Source organism: Hemiscyllium ocellatum, chromosome 15 (genome assembly GCF_020745735.1).
Source record: "Hemiscyllium ocellatum isolate sHemOce1 chromosome 15, sHemOce1.pat.X.cur, whole genome shotgun sequence".
Classification (NCBI taxonomy): Eukaryota; Metazoa; Chordata; class Chondrichthyes; order Orectolobiformes; family Hemiscylliidae; genus Hemiscyllium; species Hemiscyllium ocellatum.
This window is the reverse complement of record NC_083415.1, coordinates 56,026,288-56,050,598: the sequence shown is the minus strand read 5'-3', so window position 1 is coordinate 56,050,598 and position 24,311 is coordinate 56,026,288. Positions and strand designations below refer to the sequence as shown.

The following is a 24,311-nucleotide window of genomic DNA, read 5'->3' as shown; positions in this document are numbered from 1 at the left end:
GGTGGGATAAAGGATACAAGAGCAGGGAGGTCATGCAAATGGCGGCACGGTGGCTCAGTGGTTAGCACTGCTGCCTCAGTGCCAGGGACCTGGGTTCGATTCTAGCCTCTGGTCTGCGGGGAGTTTGTGTCAGTGTGGGTTTCCCCCGGGTGCTCCAGTTTCCTCCCACAGTCCAAACATGTGCAGGTTAGGTGGGTAAACCATGGGAAATGCAGGATTACAGGGATGGGCTGAGTATGGGTAGAAGCTCTTCGGAGGGATGGTGTGGACTTGATGGGCTGAACGGCTTGCTCCCACACTACAAGGATTGTATAAATAGCTGAATAAAACATCAGCTAGAATTAAACCCAGCCTCCATCCTGATCGCTTGCTTGTAAACCTGCCTAAGGATTTTTCTGATTGAAGAATTTTCCAAAATCAGTATCAATCCTGATCTCTAACTTTAGCTTGGGTATTATTCATAGAACAGTAGTGCAGTGTTACACCTCCCTCAGACACTCCAAGGGTTTATAGTAACGTGCACCTTTCCTGATGTGTCACAGTTGGAGATGCGGGTCTCAATGGTAGAGGCTCCATTGTTCTTTCCATCGCACGGATCTCTGCCGATCTTGCCACCTGTCATTGGCATGTGTTGGAAGGATGGGTAATCGACCTGATTGGTCACATTGTGAATGCACGTCTCTGGAGTGGACCCTGAACCCAGAGTTTCTGGCTCTGGGATAGGGTTGCTTGTCACAGTGTCACAAGGTGTGGGCTGGTAATGGGCTACCCATGGGGTGGTAATGGGCTACCCATGGGATGGTAATGGGCTACCCATGGGGTGGTAATGGGCTACCCATGGGATGGTAATGTGCTACCAATGTGAAAACAACACAGAAAATATGTGGTTTCTCTCACATCAAACCCTCGTCATAAACGAAGGTGAAATATCATCTAGAGGTCTCTTTGAGCCACCTGGTGGCTGAGATGGTATTTCAAGTTCTGAGTCCATTATTTATTTGAAAAGTAATTAAATTCCTAAGTACGATTTGAGGAAAAAGAAGTTGTTTCCTGTCAGGATGTGGGTATCACCAACAGCGCTGTATCTATTACCTATTCTGCATTTATCTAGCATCTTTCACAAGCTTGGATTGTCCCTCAAACCACTTTGGAGCCAATGAATTACAGGTGCACAATCCTTTATCTAAAATGCTCGGGACCATCTGGTTTTCGGAATTCAGAATTTTTCGAATTTCAGAATAGGTGACCGTTTGATGGTGACATTTTTAAAAATCTTGCCGGAGGAGCAGTCTCACTCAGAAACAGAATCGAGGCCAGCCACTGCTGGGCCACGCCCCCCCCTACGGTGGCTCTGTGGTTATCACTGCTGCCTCAAAGCACCAGGGACCTGGTTCGATTCCAGCCTTAGGCAACTGTCTGTGTGGAGTTTGCACATTCTCCCCATGTCATCATGGGTTTCCTCCCATAATCCAAAGATGTGCAGGTCAGGTGAATTGGCCATGCTAAATTGCCCATAGTGTCAGGTGCATTAGTCAGAGGGAACTGAGTCTGGGTGGGTTACTCTTCGGAGGGTCAGTGTGGACTTGTTGGGCCAAAGGGCCAGTTTCCACACTGTAGGGAATCTAATCTGAGTGACACTCATCGAGTGGGTGTTGACTTGGGTTAACTGTTTGCACACCAAACAACCTTGTTAATGAGAAAGAAACTTCACAAAAGAACCTTCGGACTTTGGAGCATTTCGGATTTCGGATAAAGGGTTGTCTGCCTGCACTTTATAAAGAGACGATGTGCTCAAAATCTTTGAGGTCGGACAGAGCAGATAGATTGAAACTGTGTCAAGAAGAAGGCTACTTGGAGAAAAGTTGGGTGACAAGGAAGTTCATGGCAACATGAGGGTAACCTGTGAGTGCTCAGGATCTGGAGTACACCACTTGTGGTTGTGATGGAGTCAGGATCAATTATCCAGAGGGGGCTTTGATATGCAGCTGAAGGGAAAATATTATCAGGACATACAGACAGAGGAGTGAGGACCCAGCAATAACATGACTTGTCTCTTTTGCTCTAACCATTCTGTGCTTTTATTTTTTTCAACATCATTAACAGGGCACAAAAGCAGAGGGGTTAATACTTATTGATAATTATTCAGGGATAAATATTGACCAGGACTCTCAGGATAACTTCCATACCTTAAGCTGGTGATCAGGCTTCCTAGACCATTACCATCGTTGTATTGTTGATGGCCCTGTCGGGCCCGGAATTTGAGAATATTGACGTGCAGTGGGGAAGGAAGATCGTGTGACTTGAAGCAGGTACTGGGTGTTCTCACGACATTGCTCCTCTTGTTTTTCCCAGTGCTGGTGGTTGCAGGGAGTGGGGACAGGGATGTTGTCAAAATAACCTTGGTGAGTCACTCCTGTGATTCTATACATAGTCCACACTGCAGCCACAGAGTGCCCATGGGGAGATGAGTGGGCACTGAATTAAGTGGGAGGTGTGCCATTCAAACACAATATCTACATTGGACAGTTTTGAGCTTCCTCGAATATTTTATCCTGTCTGATATGAGGATTTGTAATTCATGAGGAGGTTTTGAGGGATCTGGAAGTGAGCCACTAATTGCAGTGCTTCTAAGTTTCTCTCCAGGCCACACATTACCCCACCTTATGTATATATTCCATGTACACATAAAACTGTTACTTTGGTTTTATGAGTACACATACACCAAGATCTTATGCATCCTGCTCAATATTTATCCCTCAACAATTTATCAATAAAAATAGATTTATTTAGTTATTACCGTACGGTTATTTGGGGTTACCTGCATTGCCCACGTGACTGTTACATTATGATGACGATAAAATAAAATCACAGAAGGTTAGAGCAAAGGAGACGACTCCATGTTATTGGTGGCTCCCAGCAAAAGCAGATTAGCTAATTCCCACTCCTCTGCTTTTATGCCCCGCTAATATTTTCCCTTCAGCTTCTCTGTCTGAACTCAAGATTTTGAACACCACATTTGTTTACGAGTACTCCGGTACAACCAGTATCATTTTTAAAGTAACCACCTTTGTATCTTACGTGAAGCTTTCCAGACCTCAACGGGAATGCCTTACGGAACAGTAAACCTCATGAAGGGAGTTAATCCCAGTGAGACCTCAGTGACGTGCACCGCTGGTATAGGCACCTTCATTCTGGAATTTGCCACTCTCAGCCGCCTGACAGGTGACCCCATATTTGAGGAAGTGGCCAGGAAAGCACTGGACGCACTGTGGAACAGCCGGTCGGAGATTGGCCTCGTGAGTGTTTCTCATTGCAGGGTTTCAGCCAATTCTCCACCTTCTCCCTTCCCCCGCCCCTTCTTCACACTGCTCCTGATCATCGACACCGCGCTACGTGGAGGTTTGATTTCTCCCACTAGGGCAGCTGCTTTTTCGCTTGACGTCTTTGCCACACATCCATGTATTTTACATCAGCACCCAAACACCGAGGCTGGCACCAGCAGCAGCTGTGAGTTCACAAAACATCACACAGTCACCCTTTGGGATCTCTGCACTCGAATTCTGACCTCTTGTGCATTCCGAATGTGAATCACTCCACTGTACATTTAGTTGCTGAGGTCTTAAGCTTTTGTGTACGCTCTCTTTTCTCCCTTGAGGCCCTCCTGGAAACTTACTTCCTCAACCATCTGCGCAGATATCTCCTCATGTCGCTCTGTGTCAGATTTAGTTTGATGATAGCACCTAGGGGATGTTTCACTGCATTTAAAGCACATTGTTATTATTCTTCTCGTGATGTTGCCTCTGCAAATTTGGCTTCCTGGATCTTGCACTTGGACAGCGCTGAGCTAAGAGATTGTTGGTTGAACACATTGGAGCAGACGTAGGCCATTCAGCCCATTGAGTATGTTCAGTTAACATTCAGTGAGATCATAGCTAATCTGATAATCCTCCAATGTCACTTCCCTATCTTATCCAATAACTCTTGATCCCCTTCCAGATTAAAAATCTATCTATCTTAGCCATGATATACTGAATGACCCAGTGACACAGCGTCCACAACTCTCTGTGGTAAAGAAGTTCAGATTCAGAGAAGAAATTCCTCCTTATCTCTACCTTAAACTTGCAACCCCTTATTCTGAAATTATCTGCAGGGGGATTAGGCAATTCAGTCTTTTGAGCCTGTTCCACCATTTAATATGATCTTGTCTGACCTTATTTCCACCTCAACCCCGTTTCCAACACGTTCTCCATAACCCTTTAACCCTTTACCAAGTATAAGATGATGCCTTCTGGGTCCTAGATTCTTCTACCAGGGGAAACAATGACCTTGTCAAGTTTCTGAAGAAATCCTAAATGTTTCTACAAGGTAAGCTGTGTTGTTCTAAACGTCAATGACTACAGACCTGCCTGGAGGAAGAACGCCTCATCTTCCATGTTGGGGCCCTCCAACTATGCAGGTTCAATGTGGACTTAACCAGTTTCCCCATTCTCCACCCCCCCCCCCCACCTTATCCCAGTTCCAACCTCCCAATTTGGCACTGCCCCCTTGTGCAGTCCTACCTGTGCGTCTTCCTTCCCACCTATCTGCTCCACCGACCTATCACCTTCTTCCCCACCTTCACCTACCTATCGCATTCCCAGCTACCTCCCCCCACCAGACCTACCGGCCTCCCATTTATCTCTCAGCCCCGGCCCATCAGCCTCATTCCTGATGAAGGGTGTATGTTCAAAACGTCGATTCTCCTGCTCCTCGGATGCTGCCTGACCTGTTATACTTTTCCAGCAATGCACTCTTTGACTCTGATCTCCAGCATCTGCAATCCTCACTTTCCCCATGCTACTCAACCACTGATTACAAAATCCCTCCATACTAGGGATCAATCTAAAGAACCTCCTCTTCTGGACTGCCAGAAAAGCCAGTGTATCTTAACTGAAATAACACAACCAAAGGGTAGGCAGGAGGGTTGGTGCAGATTCAATGGACTGAATGGCCTCTTTTCTGACTGTAGTGATTCCATGATTCAAAGCTGCTCACGGTTTTCAAGATGTGGTCTGACTAATGCCCTGCATAGCTTTAGTAAGACCCATGGTATTTGCTTTGAAGTAAAGGTAAATATTCCATTTGCCTTCCCTATGACCCACTAACTGATTCGGTCCAATGACATGCATTAATCTGCAAAGCAGCATGTGTATCACCCACAACCGTGTTGTCCCTGTTCCACCCTGCTCTCTGTTAATTGCAAATCCAAGTTGGATGTGAATTACCAAAGAAATTACTCTTGGTTGAACTTTGATCCGTAAACTTCCTGGTTATCAACTGCAAAGTTGGATTTGTCATGAGAGATTTAGTTGCATGTTTCTATGTTGGAAAGAGTTGATTTTTGCCTTATGGTTAATGAGTCACCCATTGCTAGTGTCATACCAATCAGGCCTTTACTGTTGCTGTACTCAATGTTACTTACTAAGACATTGACCCCGTTTAAACTCAGGACTTCTACCCTAAACCTTGCTCCCTCTGTCTCCACCTTACCTGTCTATAATGCTTACTTCTTGTGTTAGTACCTCCCTGAGTGTTGAATTTTGTTTGATGAAGTGTTTTTATTATTCATTCCTGTGATGTGAGCATCGCTGGCAAGTGTCTGTTGGACATCTCAAAATGCCCTTGTGAGAAATGACTTGTTGAGCTGCTGTAGTCCATGTGTTGTCGATACATCCACAGTGCTTTAAGGAAGGGAATTCTGGATTTTGACCCCATGACAGTGAAGGAAAGACAATGTAGTTCCTGTGAAGCACATCAGGGTGTGTTATCATATTGTCGATGCTGTATCAATACTAGATGGTGTCGACCAATAGTTTTCCACAGGACTTTGGTTTTGAAGGAGCCAGGTCTGGAGCTTTATGTAAAGGGAATCCTTCTGACATTTTTATCAAATCCCTGCAGCAGAGACAAACCATTCAGCCCATTGAGTCCACACCAACCCTCCAAACAGTGTCCCATCCAGGCTCAAACCCCCAACCCCATCCTTGTAACTCTGCATTTCCCATGGCCAATCCACCTAACCTGCACATCTTTGGACTGTGGAGGAAGCCGGAGACATGGGGAGAGCATTCAAACTCCACACAGACAGTCTCCCGAGGCTGGAATCAAACCGAGGTCCCTAGTGCTGAGAGGCAGCGGTGCTTGGTGTAGACATTCCAAGAGACTCTTTAACAGCCTATTAAGTAGTGCAGTCACTGCTGTGACATGGAAAACTGGCTGCCAGTTTACACTCAGCAAGCTCCCACAAACAGCAATGTGATCATGATCAGTTCATCTAGTATTGTGCTGTTGACTGACAGATCAATATTGGCCAGGACACTGGCAATAACCCCTCTGTCCTTCTTAGAAATGGGATCTTTTACATCTCGTTAAGAGGACAGAGTTTAATAACTAATGGCAGACAGCAAGTGAGGGAAGTGAATCTCCCCGTCAGCCATGCTGCAGAAGGTCATTGCAGTACATTGTCCAGTTCCCAATTTGAGGGCAAAGTACCCAATGGAAGTGAATGTGTGAAAATGGCGAAGGTAAGCAAAATCGCAGAATCCCTTCAGAGTGGAAGCAGGCCATTTGGCCCATCTCGTCCACACAAATCCTCTGAAGGGCACCCCAGACTGACGCCACCCCCCTATAATCCTGCATTTCCATGGCTAACCCAGCTAACCTGTACATCCCTGCACACTCTGGACAATTTAGCGTGGCCAATTCACCTAAACTGCACATCTTTGGACTGTGGGAAGAAACTGGAGCACCCAGTGAAAATCCACACAGATACAGGGAGAATGTGCAAACTCCACACAAACAGTTGCCCGAGGGTGAAATCGAACCCAGGTGCTGCTCGGCAGCAGCGCTAACCACTGAGCCACTGTGCTGCCTCTTTGCTGAGCTGTTAGAAGAGTGTGGAACTGAGGAAGAGATGTTTTACAGACCCTGTGAGGAAGTTGGTCTGACAATGCTGAGAGGTTGCAGAGCAAAAGTCTATGAAAGTCCACAAATAACGAGACACTTGTCTGTCAAATACATTCAAAACAGTCCTTGTCTGTGAGGGGATAGGCTAATGGGAATGTACACAAAAGTACATGGGAAGATACCACTAGCATCCTGACTCTGAAATATGTCACTATTGCTTCAATGTCACTGGGTCAAAATCCTGGACCTCCCTCTATGACTGCACCATTGGTGTACCCACACCCTAACTGGCTCAAGAAGATGCTCACCATCAGCACCTTGAGGGCATTTGGGTATGGGCAGTAAATGTTGGCCTGCTTTAAACAAACAAAACTCTCTTACCAAACATGAATCCACTTCATTTGTTTCAGTGACTGTAAAATCTGGATGTGTTGAACTGGATCTAGTCTCTCTCTTGCTTCTTCCACACCCATCCCCCTCCTCTCTCAATAGGTTGGAAACCATATTGATGTGGTAACGTCAAAGTGGGTGGCACAGGATTCTGGAATAGGTGCAGGGATCGACTCTTACTTTGAGTATCTGGTGAAAGGAGCCATCCTATTACAGGACGAGAAGTTGATGTCTTCCTTCCTTGGTAAGAATTGTGCTCCGTTAACCTGGCTTCTGTCACGCAACTTCGTCAACTGCTGTTTGATGCCTGGGACAAAATATATGGGGGTGACGTGTAGGCTGTAAGACCCATGTCTTGATTTAAACCTGTCTTATCATCAGGCAGAGTAAGAGGCAGTTTTCCTCTCTATCCAACCTGAACTTTTATCTGACTGATCAGCTCAGAAGCTTGATCAGACAGTCGATTGCATTTTAATTTTCATTTGCACTCATTTGACTTAGATTATTGAGTTCTGCCCATTTGCAAAAGAAGAAAGAAAGGGGTCCAAGATTGAATTTGAATGTGTTTTGTTCAGAAGGTGGAATGTGATTAACAACGTGATTTCACTTTGTGGATGAAAACGTGGACCGGAATTTCCTGGATTGCAGAGTTTGCGTTGAAATTTAGCTTGGCTGGTCTCTGCACCGATCTAGCCAGGAGGAAACTTGCATCAAAATTTCCAGCTGATCTCCCTTGCACTGCTGTAAAGTGAGTGGAGGTGCATTCCTGACAGCAGGAGTAATGGTAAAGGTTTCTCAGCACTCTACTAGCCTCTTGCCTCTGCTGCAGTTCTTCCAATAGTTATGTAGAGCAGGAACGTTTCCATTGTGAAGGCTATTTCATCTGCACAGACCTGGAGTTGGGGGTGGGGAATGAAAAATGTCTACTACATCAATAGTGATAGCGCCATTGTTAAGAATGTTGCGGTCAGCTTAATGTAGGCAAAGCTTTTTATTAAATGTGAAAAGAAAATTGTTATTAAATGCTTAAAAAGACAAAGTCTCACTTAAACCAATATTGGGTGCCTTTGAATCACATTGATAGGTGTGGACCCACTCTGCCTGTTCTTCACAGGGGATTTCAGAAAATTTGTGTGACCTAGTCTTGGGGTGCCAACAAAAGGTTTCAGATCAATTCTTTTGGAATTGATGCAAATGATTAATTTCTTCGATGCCTTTTTTTCATTTCTGTTAATTGATTAAATGCACATTTTTTTCAGGCGTTCCATAGCTGCTCTTAACAGACAATACAGGCCCACCCAGAATTCACTGACACATAATGCTTTTCTAAACTAAAAACTGTTTACCTTTATGTGGTCCATATCCCTTTATTCCTGCCTTTTCATATACCTGTCAATATGCCTCTTAAACATTGCTATTTTATCTGCCTTCACCACCTCCTCTGGCAGCATATTCCAAGCACCACCTTCTGTGGGAAAAAAAACCTGCCTCTCACATCACCTTTAAACTTACCCCTTTTAACTATGCCCCCAAGTAATTGATATTCCCCCCCTCAAGTAATTGATATTTCCCCCCCCCCCCGGGCAAAAGACTCCAACCATCTGTTCTATCTATGCCTCTCATAATTTTGTAAACTTTTTTCAGGTCGCTTCTCATCCTCAGTGTTCAAGTGAAAACAAACCCAGTTTGTCCAATGTCTCCTCCTCACTAGTACCCTCCAAACCAGGCAACATCCCAGTAAATTGTGTTTGTGTACCCTCTCCAAAAACTCCACATCCTACTACTTGTGTGGTGACCAGAACTATATACCATATTCCAAATGTGGTCTAACTAAAGTTCAAGACTTGCCAATTTTAGTCTATGCCCTTGACCGATGAAGACCAGCATGCCATATGATTTCTTGACCACCTTATCCACTTGTGTGCGACTTTCAGGAAACTGTGGACGTGTATCCTTAGATCCCTGTTTGTTGATGCTACTAAGGGTCCCGGCATTTGCTGTACATTTCCCTCCTGCATCAGATCTCCCAAAAGGCGGCAACCTTGCACTTGTCCAGTTTAAACTCCATCTACCATGTGTCCACATAAATCTCCGTCCTATCTATATCCTGCTGTATCCCGTGACCATACTCCTCACCATCTAGACCTCCCACAATTTTTGTGTTGTCCGCAAACTTACTAATCAGGCCATCTACGTTCTCTCCTGAATTATTCATGTTTCTGACAAACAACAGTGGTCCCAGCACTAATCCCAGCAGAACGTTACTGGTCATAGATCCAGCCAGAAAAACATCCTTCTACTACTACTCTGTTTCTATGACTAAGCCAGTTCTGTATCCATCTTACTGCAGATCCCATCTGACTTCACCTACTGTATAAGTCTGCCATGGGGGACCTTGTTAAAGGCCTTGCGAAAATCAAAAACCAACGTTTACAGATTTGCCCTCATCAATCATCTTTGTCAAACTAGATCAAGTTTGTGAATCACAACCTGACCTGCCCAAAGCCATACTGCCTAGCTCTAATAAGTGCATGTTTTTCCAAAATTCCTGACAATCTGCTCCTGCATAAGACTCACCGGTCTGTAATTTCCTGGATTATCTCTGCAGTCCTTCTTAAACAAGGAACAACTCTGACTATTTTCCAGCCCTCCAGGATCGCTCCTGCGATTAAAAAAATGTGCTTCTTATGTTGAATCTCATTTCAGATATTCCACTGAGTGTGATCATGCTCACTGTGTGAACAATTTCCTTTTGAGTAACACGCACATGCGAGTTCAATGTGATATTATCCTCCGGTTAACTTATGAAATCAGACAGGTTGAACACTAGATTGAAAATGGATCATATCCAGTGTAAACAGTTGGCTTTCCAGAAGAGATTGAACCCCTTTCAGAAGTGGGCACTCGTACAATGTGTACTTTCAAAATTTTCCTGACATACATTGGAACATTTAGAGAGCGATTGCTGGTGGGACACAGTGTTCTGGACTGAACTGTAATCTGTCAACGCAGCCAGTAAATAAGTGACTGTCATTCTTTGTGATAAATAACAGTGGTCATGGAAATCAGATGATTCCGTTTTTTTTTCCGTATTTGTTCCTCTTTGTTTTAAAAAAAACTCAATTAGTTCCTTCCTTTAATTTATCTCTTTTTCTCTTCTAGACTATGAAAAAGCTATTAAGAATTACACAAAGTTTGATGACTGGTATGTGTGGGTTCAGATGTACAAAGGTACCATCTCCATGCCTGTTTTCCAGTCTCTGGAAGCTTTCTGGCCCGGACTCCAGGTCAGAATCACTCGGCTATCAAGTTGAGCACAGTCCTCTTGTCTTCTGTTTTCTTTTGAGATTGTGTTTCCAATTCTAGTCACCACGCTTAGGGAAGGGGGCGAAAAGGCAGAGGGGAAATCTGTCTGAATGTCACCGGGAATTGGGAACGAGCTTGGAGAGACTGTGGCTGTACCAGGCCAAAAGGAAGTTGAGGGGAGACTATTGATGTTTAGGTCGGCTAGACACTGAATGGCTGTTCCCATGAGCTGATCATGTGAGACCATAAGTTTAAAGTCTTCTGCAAGAAATCTTGGAGGTATAGGAGGAAGAACGATCATACACTGCGAGTTTCAATCACTTGGAACTTTCTGTCTTACCAGGGTGGTGGAAGCAATGACAATGAAGGATTTCAAAAGAAAATTGGTGGGCACATTAGAGAAGTTAAACTACAGGGATAGACTGGAGAAATGGGACTGACTGACTAATTGGACTGCTCTCCAGAGAGACAGCATAGACTCAGTAGGCCAAATGGCCGTCTCCTGGGCATTTATGGCTCTTTCTTTCTTATCAACTTTGAAGTCAGTTGCGTTTTCGCTGCAAAAATGCACTTCTACTAACTCAGGTTTGGTAAGGAGGTCGGATCTATAGTTATTGCTAGTCCAATCCAGACAGTTACAAATCACACAACACCAGGTTATAGTCCAACAGATTTATGTGGAAGTACTGCCTTTCAGAGCGCTGCTCCTTCATCAGGTGGTTGTGATGAAGGAGCAGCGCTCCGAAAGCTAGTGCTTCCAAATAAACGTGTTGGACTTTAACCTGGTGTTGGGTGATTTTTTAACTTTGTCCACCCCAGTCCAACACCAGCACCTCTACATCAGTCCAAACAGAACCATGCTTTTGAAGAGAGATTAGGGAAGTTGGAATCGCTCTCCTTTGCATAAAGAAAGTCAAGAGGAGATTGAACAGAAGTGTTGGAAATTGAGGGATGTTGCTAAGGTGGATAGACTCCTAATGGCTGGGGCTGGGCTCAGCTCTGATAAAAGAAAAACTTGCATTTATATAGTGCCTTTTGTGACCTCCATATGTTCCTAGAGCGTGGTCAGCTCTGACAAACAGCAGTGCGATAGCGACCAGATAATTTTGTTTCTAGCAATGTTGACTAAGGGATTAATATCGACCGGAGTGATGGGATTAACTGCTCATCTGTTTGAAACAATGCCATGGGGTTTTGTATGTCAATGTGAGACGGCAGAATGGGTCTCATTTTAAACTTGCTTTGTAAAACAGCACCTCTGACAGTACAGTGTTCCCTCACATTGCACTGAGCTGAAGTGCTAGCCTGGATTTTTATACTCGAGCCTCCTCAGTGGACTTGAATCATCCTCGTAACAATGCAGCTGAGATCAGGGTTCTCCAGACTTGGAAAGGGTCCATGCACCCAGACCACCTCCCAGGCTGGAGCTGTAGCAATGTGAAACCAACAAGAGCACTTCAACCTGGGAATTCTGTGGCAATAACTCAACTCCTGACTCCCCACAGCCTATCCACCGTCTACAAGGCACAAGTCAGGAGTGTGATAGAATAGCCCCCGTTTGCCCGGATGAGGACACCACTCATGAATCTCAATGCCATTCAGGAAAAAGCAGCCCATTTGATTGTCACCCTCTCCATCACCTTAAACCTGTATTCCCTCCACCGCCAAGTGGAGCCAGTGTTTGCTGTCTACACAATGCACAACAGCAACTCCACAAGGCTTAGATTAGATTAGACTTACAGTGTGGAAACAGGCCCTTCGGCCCAACAAGTCCACACCGACCCGCCGAAGCGAAACCCACCCATACCCTTACATTTACCCCTTACCTAACACTACGGGCAATTTAGCATGGCCAATTCACCTGACCCGCACATCTTTGGACTGTGGGAGGAAACCGGAGCACCCGGAGGAAACCCACGCTGACACGGGGAGAACGTGCAAACTCCACACAGTCAGTCGCCTGAGTCGGGAATTGAACCCGGGTCTCAGGGGCTGTGAGGCAGCAGTGCTAACCACTGTGCCACCGTGCCGCCCACAACCACATCTTGGAAATCAACAACCCACCTAGAAGGACAATGGGGCAGATGCTGGGGAACAGTAGCCACTCGCAAGTTCCCCTCCATACCATCCTGACCATCATTCCTTCATTGCCAACTGGGTCAACATCTTGGAACTCCAACCCTTAACAGCACCGTGAGTTCCTGCAACACACAGCGATTATGTGGCAGCTCATCATCACCATCACCTTCTCAAGGGCAGTTAGGAATGGGCTGGTCTGGCCAGCGATGCCATGTCCCATAGACAAGGGAAAGCAAGACAGATTATGCCATTAAAAAATTAACTTGTATTTATAAACAAAGCTTATAATGATTTTTTCACATAGAGGGTGGTATATGTATGAATGCGCTGCCAGAGGAAGTGGTGGAGGCTGGTACAATTGCAACATTTAAAAGGCATTTGGATGGGTATATGAATAGGAAGGGTTTAGAGGGATATGGGGCGGGTGCTGGCAGGTGGGACGAGATTGGGTCGGAATATCTAGTTGGCATGGACGGGTTGGACCGAAGGGTCGGTTTCCACGCTGTATGACTCTATGACTTAACTCCATTATTGTTACAAGACGCATCTACCAAGATGGTAGAAGGCAAACATATGGACAATGTGGAAGTGAGTTATTGCAAATGCTGGAATCTCTACAGGAAACAAAAAAATGCTGGAGACCACAGTGGGTTAGGCTGCATTCGTGGAGCGAGAGAGAGAGAGAGAGCAGGCTAATGTTTTGGGTCAAGATGACTCTTTGTTAGAGCATGTGTTGAATGGACAGCAGTTTAGCATCCAGAAGTTCCTAGGTACCTGCTTGTTTTTCAAAGGGCTTTGTTTTCAAGTGAGGAATGTAAAATTTTCACTGCGTGATTTATGTGAGGAACAAGAGGATGGCCAGACTGAGGGGAGGGCCAATCAGGGATAGTGGAGGGAACTTGTGCCTGGAATCGGAGGAGATATGGAAGATTCTTAATGAATAGTTTGCTTCAGTAATCACAAGTGAGAAGGACCTTGACGTTTCTGAGGACAATGTGAAACAGACTGATTCGCTCAAGCACATTGATGTTAAGAAGGACGATGTGTTGGAAATTTTGAAAATCAGAAGGATAGGTATATCCCCTGGGCCAGACAGGATATACCAAAGGTTACTATAGGAAGCGAGGGAAGTGATTGCTGCGCTTTTGGCGATGATCTTTGTGTCCTCACTGTCCACTGGAGGAGTAGTGTCAGATGATTGGAGGGTGGCAGATGTTATTCCCTTGTTCAAGAAAGGGAATCCTGGGAATTATGTATCAGTCAATCTCATGTATGTGGTGGGTAAAGTATTGGAGAAGACTCTGAGAGACTGGATTTATGATTATTTGGAAAACCATAGTTTGATCAGAGGTAGTCAGCACGACTCTGAGAGGGGCAGGTCATGCCTCACAAACCTTATTGAATTCTTTGAGGATGTGACAAAACACATTAATGAAGGTGGATGTGGTGAACATGGATTTTAGCAAGGTGTTTGATAAGGTTCCCCATAGTAAGCTCATTCAGAAAGTAAGGAGGCATGGGATAAAAGGTCAGCACAACATTGAGGGCCGAAGGGCCTGTACTATGGTGTACTGTTCTGTGTTCTTATTCATTATGGTAAAGACTTGGCTTTTGATGAAGTTATTTTGAAATGACAATGTAAGAAAGTTTAATTGTAGAGCGGGTGGGGGGGGTGACAGTTTAAGAGGAGGAAGTTGGCCATTTAAGATAGCCATGAGGAGATGTGCTCTCTCACAGAGGGTCATAAGTCTTAATTTGTGGAGGTGACATTGATCGATTCTTGATAAGCAAGGGGGTGAAACTATTGGGGATACACGGGAATGTGGAAAAATTACATCGGACGTGATCTTATTGAATAGCAGAACAGGCCAAAGGGCTGAATGGCCTGCTTCTGCTCCTAATTTGTAAATTTCTGAAAGAAAAGGAATTCAATAATCAACATCACAGGAAGAGGCCATTCAGCCCATTATGTGTCCCTGGTTTTTGAATGAAGTATCTAATTAGTTTTACTCCTATGCTATTTTCCCAGAGCCCTGCATTTTTTTCTTTTCCAAATATGTGTGTGTGTGTGTGTGTGTGTGTGTGTCTGTGTGTGTCTGTGTGTGTGTGTGTATATAGATTTCCTTCTGAAATTTACAGTTCGCTTGGCTTCAAACATCTTTTCTGTCCATTCCTCTTCATAATTTGCTGGTTTTAAAAAAAAAATAGGTGGTTATCCCTTTTACCCCCGGTCTATTGCTTCACCTTCCACCCTAATTTCCTTTCCTCCTTCAACTGTTGTTAGCTCGTATTTCCTATGTAGGGAGTGATGCCAGTCTCTCCCTCTTTTCTATGTCCGAGCATTTTGTCATTTTGAGCACCTACATTAAATTACCCAGGTGCTTGCCTGCTGTAGAATTCACTTCCTAAACCTTTCCACCTCTCTCACCTGCCTCTTTGACCAATGGACTCCTGTCCTACACCAAATGGACTCAGCAAAGAAGGAGGTCGTTCAGCCTGTGCTGGCCCTTTGCAAGAGTGACTCACTTCGTGCCCCTCCCACTCCCGTGCCATTTGATGTCCGTGACTGCATCAGCCTATGCCATCTGCTCACGTCCCAGTCCTTCACTGTATCAAGGAAGCTTTCCTCGAGGCATCATCAGCCAATCATCTTCTAGTGTTCTCTGGCTCCCCATCCTTCCACCAATGGGAACAATTTCTCCCTATCTGCTCTGTGTAGTCCCCTCATAATTTTGAGTCTTCTCATTTAACAGTTTCAATGTTTGCTCCTGTTAATTACTGTGGGGGATCATTTTACTACATTAAAGACGCTATATAAATGCAAAATATTTCTGCCCAGATGTGAAATAATTGATTGAAGGTAGCATATCAAGGATTAATTTGTCAACAGGGACCAACTTGTTCGTCCCAATGGCTATTAATCCGTGTGTTTTGATTTACTATTCATTATCACTGTGAAGAAATTAAGATTTGTTTTAAAACTCGTCTGTCTTAAACCAGAGGCTTGTTCCCTTTTAGTTGATGCTGATACATTCTCTTGTTTGTAGAGCCTCATTGGTGACATCAACAATGCCATGAAAACATTCCACAACTACTACCAGGTCTGGAAGCAATATGGCGGCCTCCCTGAGTTCTACAGCATCCCTCAGGGTTCAACTGTGGACAAGCGAGAGGGTTATCCACTGCGACCAGGTGAAGAAAGAAGGCTTTCATTTCACTAGCACTCTTTCACGTCCTTAGGAAAGTACTTCACAACCACGTGTAGCGATTGTTTTTGATACAGATAAATGCAACAAATATTGTCTCGCCAACTATAAATGAGATGAATGAGCAGTTAATCTGGGACAACTATTACTGACGTTCCCTTTTCATAAGTTTGTTGTGGATGCAAAATATGGTTTCTTGCCAACTTTTTCCCACCAGTTCAAAGACATTGATTCTGTGCATTTAAGATATCACCTGATATTTTTACAGAATGACCATTATTTCTGTAGAAACTTGAGTATGGAGCTATTTAACTGCAAGGAGCAGTGCAGCTAAACCCTAACTTGCTCTTATTTTCTTGAACAAGGGAATAACATCTACCACCCTCCAATCATCTGGCATTTCTCCAATAGACAGTGAGGACGAAAAGATCATCGCCAAAGGCGCAGCAATCTCTTCCCTTGCTTCCTGTCGTAACCTAGGGTACATACACCAAGAGCCTCTGGATATCTGTAATGGGGTGAGGGAATGGTGGCTTAATGGTTAGCACTTCTACCTCACAGTGAAAAGGGCCCATGTTCTGTTCCAGCCTTGGGTGACTGTATGGAGTTTGCACATCTCCCCTTGCTAAATTGCCCATAGTATCCAGGGGTGTGCAGGCTAGATGGGCTAGCCATTGGAAATTCAGGGATAGGTGGTTCTGCTTGGGATGTTATTCAGAGGGTCAGTGTGCAATCAATAGGCTGAATGGCCTGCTTCTACATTGGAAGAATTTTATGATATCAACCAACAATTCTGGTTGGCTCCTGTCTGAAAGGAAGGCATAATGATAGCACATTATTGCAAGCTAGTGGATGCTCCCAGCTTATTCAACTTCAAGTGACAGGGATCCATTGGCTAAACTCACTGGGCCGTGAAAGGGGATATGGTGAAGCAATGGTAATGTCACTACTAACCCAGAGAGGCTAGTCTTTAATAATAGTGACCATGCAACAATAGTCAATTGTTGTATGAAAAACATCTGGTTCCCTTGTATTTTAGAGAAGGAAATCTGCCATTTCTATCTGGTCTGACCTATATGTGACTCCAGATCCATTGAAATGTGGTTGACTCTTAATTGTCCCCAAATCAGCAAACCACTCCTTTCAAAGGGCCACCAATACCTATATCCCATGGAGTAGTTCTCAAAGCAAAAGAGGGAAGAAGCTGTTTAAGAGTTTGTATGATGCTGTGAACAAAAAGTACAGAACTAAAAAATCTTATTTTGACTACATTTTTTCTTTGCAAAACAAGCTAAGGTGGACTTCCTTGGGAGATTCAACTATGGGGGCATCACAGTTGAACTTGTTAGACAAGTCCCCTTTTTTTTCTCTCTAAGCACCCATCTTCCAATAAAGATCAATCCCAGATGAACGTATTCAGTGTGGAAGCAGGCCATTTGGCCCATCAAGTCCACACCATCCCTCAGAAGAGCATCCTACCCAGACTCTCCTATAAATCTGCTTTTCCCATTGCTAATCCATCTAACCTGGGCATTGTGGGCAAATGAGCAATGGCCAAGCCACCTAACCTGCATATCTTTGGGCTGTTGGAGGAAACACACATGAGGAAACTGCCTGAACTCCACATGGACAGTTGTCTGAAGATGGATTCAAACCCAGGTCCCAGGCACTATGAGGCAGCAGTGCTAACCACTGTGCCACCTGGATGTAGGTTTGCTCGCTGAGCTGGAAGGTTCATTTCCAGATGTTTCATCACTCTACTAGGTAACATCTTCAGTGGGCCTCCGGACGAAATGCTATTGATAATTCTTGCTTTCTATTTATATGTTTGGGTTTCTTTGGTTGGTTGGTGATGTCATTTCCCGTGGTGACATCATTTCCTGTTCTTTTTCTCAGGGGTGATAGATGGGGTCTAACTTGATGTGTTACCTGAGCCACTCTGTCTGACTGGAATCAACTAACTTATGTTGTAGAGAGGATGTTGTATGAAGTCTTCATAAGGTTGAAAGTTGTTTATTGTTTTAAACTACGTGTGTATGGGATATGGGCATTGTAGACAAAGCCAGAATTTCTTGCCATTCCTAATTGTCCCTGAGAAACCGAATTGCCCCACCCCTCACTGAGCTGCTAGAAACAGTTCTAGGAAAGTGACAGTGAGGGAATTGTGTCTGCATTTCCTAGTCAGGATGACATACAAGTATAAAAATGGAGAACTAATTCAATCATGAAACACTGGGAGCAGGAAGTTTGAGGCACATCTCGCGATGATTTTTGAAACTTTGCTCTCTCCTGCACTTGCTTCTGTGATGGAGTTCAGTTTAAGGCCTTACAGTTCAAGAGCAGCAGCAGTCCGTAAGAGAGGGGCTGCTCCTACGAGGAAATGCCACCACTGATTACTTAAACTCTTTTTAATCAGGATAGATTCAGCAGCAAGGCTACCTAATCTGGGTGGGGCAAAGGGAGGATCCCTTCTATCGAGTAGCCCATGGCTGCTATCGACTGCATTAAACCTGGCAGGAGGCCCTCCTTTAGGTTCACAGTCAGCTCAATTGATACCCACTCCCGTCTCTCTGAAGATGACCCAGGAAGTGGATGGGAGCTGGGGTCTTGGGAGATGGACTTGAGTCCTGTGTCTCAGGAATTGGGAGTGACTGTGGGATCCTGGGAGGTGGGAATGATCCAGGGACCTAGGAGGCAGGATTTGTCTGGGGTCTTGGAAGGTTGGAGTGGTCTGGGGATCCAGGAGGTAAGAAAGGGGATCTGGCAGCTGGGAGTGGCCTGAGCACCTGGGAGGTAGGAGTGGTCTGGAATCTCTGGAGGTAAGGAGGGGCCAGGAATGTAGGATGTTGGAGTGGAACCGCAGAGGTGGGAGAGGACCGGGGAACTGCCAGACATTCAACCTTGGGGGCTGTACAGTTTGGAGATTCAAGCATTGTAATAAAAATAATAAGTGTTACCATACACCTGGCTTTTGGAGTCTTCTCCATGTGGGTGCCGTAACCAAAGGGAGTGGATTTTCTTTTGCCACTCGGAGCTCTCACATCATTAAAGGGGCTGGTTTGTTGTTACAGAGCTGGTGGAGAGCGCTATGTATCTATATCGAGCAACTGGAGATCCCACTCTGCTGGAGATGGGCAGGGATGTCATCGAGGCCATTGAGAAGATCAGCCGTGTGGATTGCGGTTTCGCCACAGTAAGTGCTGAATCTGTGAATGCTCAGCAGTTACACTCAGTCACGATCCCTCATCACTCAGTTTGTTCACATAAACTCCACTGCAACGTACAAACCTGGATTGAGTGAATAATGGGATGGAGGCATCCCAGAGCGCTGTATGGTAACATCCTTTTCGGTCTCGTAGTCACTGTAGGAAACTTGCTGCTTTTCCTCACAGTCAGACCCTTCATTCCAGTCAGTTTGCTTCCAGCAGCAAATCCACATTGCAGGGAAAGCACAGGATCAAAATTGGCTGCAATGAGCCCATACTTCCATAATGCATGCCTAGCTAGGTACATTGTGGGGCTCTGCACAGAATTGTAGAATGGTTATGTAGCAGAAGGGGGCAGCCATGTGATTAGTCATGTCTATGCTCACTTGTTGCAAGAGCAACTCGCCTCGTACTATTCCTCACCTTTTCCTGTCGTGCTGCTCATTTGCTCTCTTCAGACAATTGGCCGATTCCTTTCAGAAAGCCACAGTTAATCGTGCCTCCCACTGTCCTCTCAGGCAGTATATTCCAGAGTCTGACCACTTGCTGCATTCAAAAGGTTTTCACTTAGTTTGCCTTTTGGTTCTTCTAATAGTTACCTTAAATCAGTGCCCTTTAATAGTGGATTCATCTGCCAATGGGAACCTTTTCCCTTTCTCCACACACTCTACACCACTCATGATTTTAAACACTTCTGAGACTGTAAGACAGAGGAGCAGGAATTGGCCATTCAGACAGCCAAGTCTTCTCTGCCTTTCAAGGAGATCAAGGCTGGTCTGATAATCCTGAACTGCACTTTCCTGTCTTTGCCCTTCATTCCCTCACTGATTAGAAATAATCTGTCTCAGCGTACTGAACAACCCAGGCTCAACTGCCCGTGGCATTAAAGAACTGCATAGCATCACTACTCTGAGCAAAAAAAAATTCCTCCTCATTTCAGTCGTAAATGATGAGTTTATACCCACTGTTCCTAGACTCTACCACAAAGGATTAAAAGAAACCTCTCATCTACCCTGTCATGCCCCTCCCTAAGGATCTCATATGTTTCGAGTCTATCCTCTTAACCTTGTTGTTTCAATCTACATAACCTAGGTTGGTGTTAGACATAATTCTGTGTATTTACACATTGGTCACTGTGCTGATACTGTACCTTTATAATGTTGTGTGGTTCAGTCTACACTTCCCGCTGCCTTGGGAAAGCAGCCAACGTAATCAAAAGACCCCTCCCACCCCGGTTAGACACTCTTTCACCGTTTTCCATTGGGCAAATGGTTCAAAACTTTGAAAATATGTACCAACAAATTCTAGAACAGCTTCTTCCCCACCATTATCAGATTTATGAACAGACATCTCCTATGTTAGAGTTGACCTTTCTCTTCTTGTAGCTATAACACTCTTCTCTGGTATCTGTTCTATTACCCTGAAGTGCATATACATGGTATAATTTGTCCAGTTAGCACACAAAACAATGCTTTTCACTGTATTTTGGTACATGTGACAATAATAAATCAATGTAAGCCAGTGTTGGAGCGCCTGCTGATGGATTCACTGATCAGCTGTTGCTGTTTCCTTGCCGTTTAGGTGCGGGACCTGCGAGACCACAAGCTGGACAATCGCATGGAGTCATTCTTCCTGGCGGAAACGGTGAAGTACCTCTACCTGCTCTTTGACCCTGACAACTTCCTGCACAACGACGGCACCACCTTCCACACCGTCACCACTCCTTACGGCGAATGCATACTGGGTGCTGGCGGTTACCTATTCAACACGGAGGCTCACCCCATTGACCCCGCGGCCTTGCACTGCTGCAGCCAACACAAAGAGGAACGGTGGGAAGTCGAGGGGCTCATGCAAGACTTCCACGCCACGCAGTACGCCAAGATGGGGCTATATGCAGCTGGTGCTCCAGAGCAAACCCGTCAGTACAGCCAGAAAAGACAGACCACCCAAGGTGGGAAGAACACGAATAAGAGGACAACTAACAAAAGTGCTCCAGTATTGAGCTGCCCCCACCAGCATTTTAGCTGGAAACTGGCGGTATTAGGTCAAGTGTTTACAGACAATTCCTAATGTGCACATCTTTTGATCTAAAGGGACTTTTATTTATGAAATAATGGGAAATAAAGTTTGACTTTTTTCATGGCGTTCCAAAGGGTTTTCTTACTCCGGAGAATGGGAAGCACTGAAGCTGTCACGTAAATATCCGTGTCATCCTGAGAGGCACAGAACAAGGTTGTTTACCCCATCCCCCTCCCTACCTCCCTCCCACAATCCTTTACTGAAATGAATGTCAGGAACCTCAAGGCTAATGGGGTTTGGGTAAGAAATTCAGGCCCAGACAGTGATGCCCATGTCCCATGAAAGCATCAACACAAAAAAAAAAGGGCTGCAGTAGAAATTTCCATCCCCTCACAATGGGCAAACGAATTTCACAGCGGATGACTACCTTTCGATGCATGGTCATTATTGCAACAGGTGATGTGCATAGCAAGATTCCAAAACTCTGGCAAATTACATGAGTTGACTAGTCAACCTGTCTTTGATGCAGGAGGAGGCAAGAACATTGATCGGATGCCGGAGAACTCTGTGTTCTTCCAACAGTGCTGTCTGAGTTTTGGCAACTATCCAATCTGGCAGAGTTGGGGTCTGCTTTTGAAAAGCAGCTCCTCTTAAGAATTGAACGCCCTTTTCAAATTGTACCATCAAATCCTCAAGATGCTTGTTTCTTTGTCCATACACATCTGTATAACAGCTTGAGTTAGAAATCTCAAAGTGCGTCCAGTGATGCAGCATAAACACAAGAGGACAGAGGAACAGTCTTGGGTAGACAGCAACCAGCTGTGTAGATTGTTACAGAAACAGAGGAGGTCATTCAGTCTATAATGCTTCTACTAGCTCTTTAAAGAACTTTCCAACTACACCCAATCCTCTTGCTCCCAGACATGTTTTATTTTCCTTTTATGACGTGGAAGTGCTGATGTTGGACTGGAATGGACAAGGTCAGGATGAAGGAGCAGAGCTTCGAGAGCTTATGATTTCAAATAAACCTGTTAGATTATAACCTGACTTCTGACCTTGTTGTGGGTATATAGCCAGATTCCTTTAGAAGTACAGTACTGAAGCTGCTTCTGCCAAATGTTCAGGCCATGCATTCTGGAGTACAATACCTCCTTGTAGGAAATAGAAGTATTTTCTCATTGACCCCCCAGTCTTTTTCTTGCAGTCACCTTAATTCTGTGCTCTTTGATTATCATTTCTTCTGCCACTGGAAGTTAGTGTTCCACAAGAACATGACAAAGGAGAAGATTAGGACAATACGGCTGAGCCTACCCTGCCATTCAACATCATCATGGCTGATCTTAGGCTTCAACTCTACTATTTGCTCTCCATATCTTTCAATTCACAGAGAAACCAATGCAGACCAATTCAATTAATATATTCAACAATAGGGAATCCATTGAAGGTAGTGGTGTTAATGTTACTGGGCTAGTAATCCTGAATCCCAGGTGAATGTTCTAGGGTGATGGGTTTGAATCCCACCATTGCAGACAATGACGTTTGAGTTAAACAGAAAGCTGGTTTAATGGCAACCATGGAACCACTTTCCTTTTTAAGAGACAAAAAAATTTAATTCAATCATGCCCATTAGGGAAGGAACTCTGCTATTCTTCCCTGATCTGGACTAGGTGTGACTCCATACCCATAAGACATAGGAGAAAAAATAGGCCATTCAGCCCCCACAAGCTGCTCCTCCATTCAATCATGGCTGATAAGTTTCTCAACCCCATTCCCCTTTCTCCCAGTAACTCTGATTCCCTTGACAATCAAGAACCTATTTCCTTCTTAAATATACTCAATGACCTGCCCTCCACAACATTCAGTGGCAATGAATTCCATAGAATCCCCACTCTCTGGCTGAAGAAGGTTCTCCTCATCTCCACTCTAAAAGTTCTTCCCTTTACTCTAAGACTGTGCCCTCGGGTCCTAGTCTCTCCTACCAATGGAAATATTTCCCCAACATCCACTCTGTCCAGTCAATGTGGTGGACTTGTAACTCCCTCTGTGCAATTAGGGTTAGACAATAGATGTTGGTCTAGGCAAAAGTGAGGACTGCAGATGCTGAATATCAGAGTCTAGATTAGAGTGCTGCTGGAAAAGCACAGCAGGTCAGGCAGCATCCGAGGAGCAGGAGAATCGACGTTTCAGGCAAAAGCCCACCCACATCTCATGAATGAAACAAACTCTTTTTGGATAGAAAACTCCAAGGATTTTCAACTCTGACCAATTTTTCTCTCATCTCAGGTTCTCTCTCAAGATTCAATCATTACAATTGAAATTCTCATTTTTTAAAATATTAGACTTTTTCTCATTTTCACTTTCTGACTTTATTAAAATGGTTTTCAGTCTTTCTGTTTGGTTCTCATGTACCTGTCTAGCAAATAATCCATCATATCTTATGACATATATTGTTCTAACTTCCATCATGTCTGTGTTAATATCTGAAATTTTGTCACACTTTTTGGCAGGTCTTGATTCCAAGTCGGAATTATCACAGAAGAGATTCTTAGAGTCATAGAGTCATAGAGATGTACAGCATGGAAACAGACCCTTCGGTCCAACCTGTCCATGCCGGCCAGATATCCCAACCCAATCTAGTCCCACCTGCCAACACTTGGCCCATATCCCTCCAAACCCTTCCTATTCATATACCCATTGAGATGCCTTTTAAATGTTGCAATTGTACCAGCCTCCACCACTTCCTCTGGCAGCTCATTCCATACACGCACCACCCTCTGCGTGAAAATGTTGCCCCTTAGGTCCCTTGATTCTTCTTTCTCTTTTGTATTGGCCTTGGAGGAGAAGCTCTAATCACAGTTTTAATGTCAGTACCTTAATCAGTTCAATGTCCTGCTGGAGAATAAGGACAACTCTAGCTAGTCACTCCCAAACTAAAGTAAAGGGTAAGACACTATTATATCATACATGATTTGGTCTGGCTTTCTCAGTTGTAGGCAGCTAAGGTTTTGAGGGAATATTTGAGGTCAGGATGACTATGTCCAGATGATAGTTGAAAATGTGTTGCTGGTTAAAGCACAGCAGGTCAGGCAGCATCCAAGGAATAGGAAATTCGATGTTTCGGGCATAAGCCCTTCATCAGGAATGAGGAGAGGGTGCCAGG

The 24,311-nt window shown here is 44.6% G+C and overlaps 1 protein-coding gene across 1 annotated transcript in view; it reads left to right on the top strand.

The window, feature by feature from the left end:
* edem2 (ER degradation enhancer, mannosidase alpha-like 2) overlaps positions 1-21,277 on the top strand; it is a 41,525-nt gene extending 20,248 nt beyond the window's left edge. The window contains exons 6-11 of the mRNA XM_060836147.1: positions 3,085-3,296; positions 7,438-7,579; positions 10,498-10,622; positions 15,768-15,912; positions 18,998-19,119; positions 20,714-21,277. Of these exons, the coding sequence (XP_060692130.1) occupies positions 3,085-3,296; positions 7,438-7,579; positions 10,498-10,622; positions 15,768-15,912; positions 18,998-19,119; positions 20,714-21,202 (1,235 nt within the window). The 3' untranslated portion in view covers positions 21,203-21,277. The remainder of the gene's footprint in view (positions 1-3,084; positions 3,297-7,437; positions 7,580-10,497; positions 10,623-15,767; positions 15,913-18,997; positions 19,120-20,713) is intronic.
* The last annotated feature ends 3,034 nt before the right edge of the window (positions 21,278-24,311 follow it).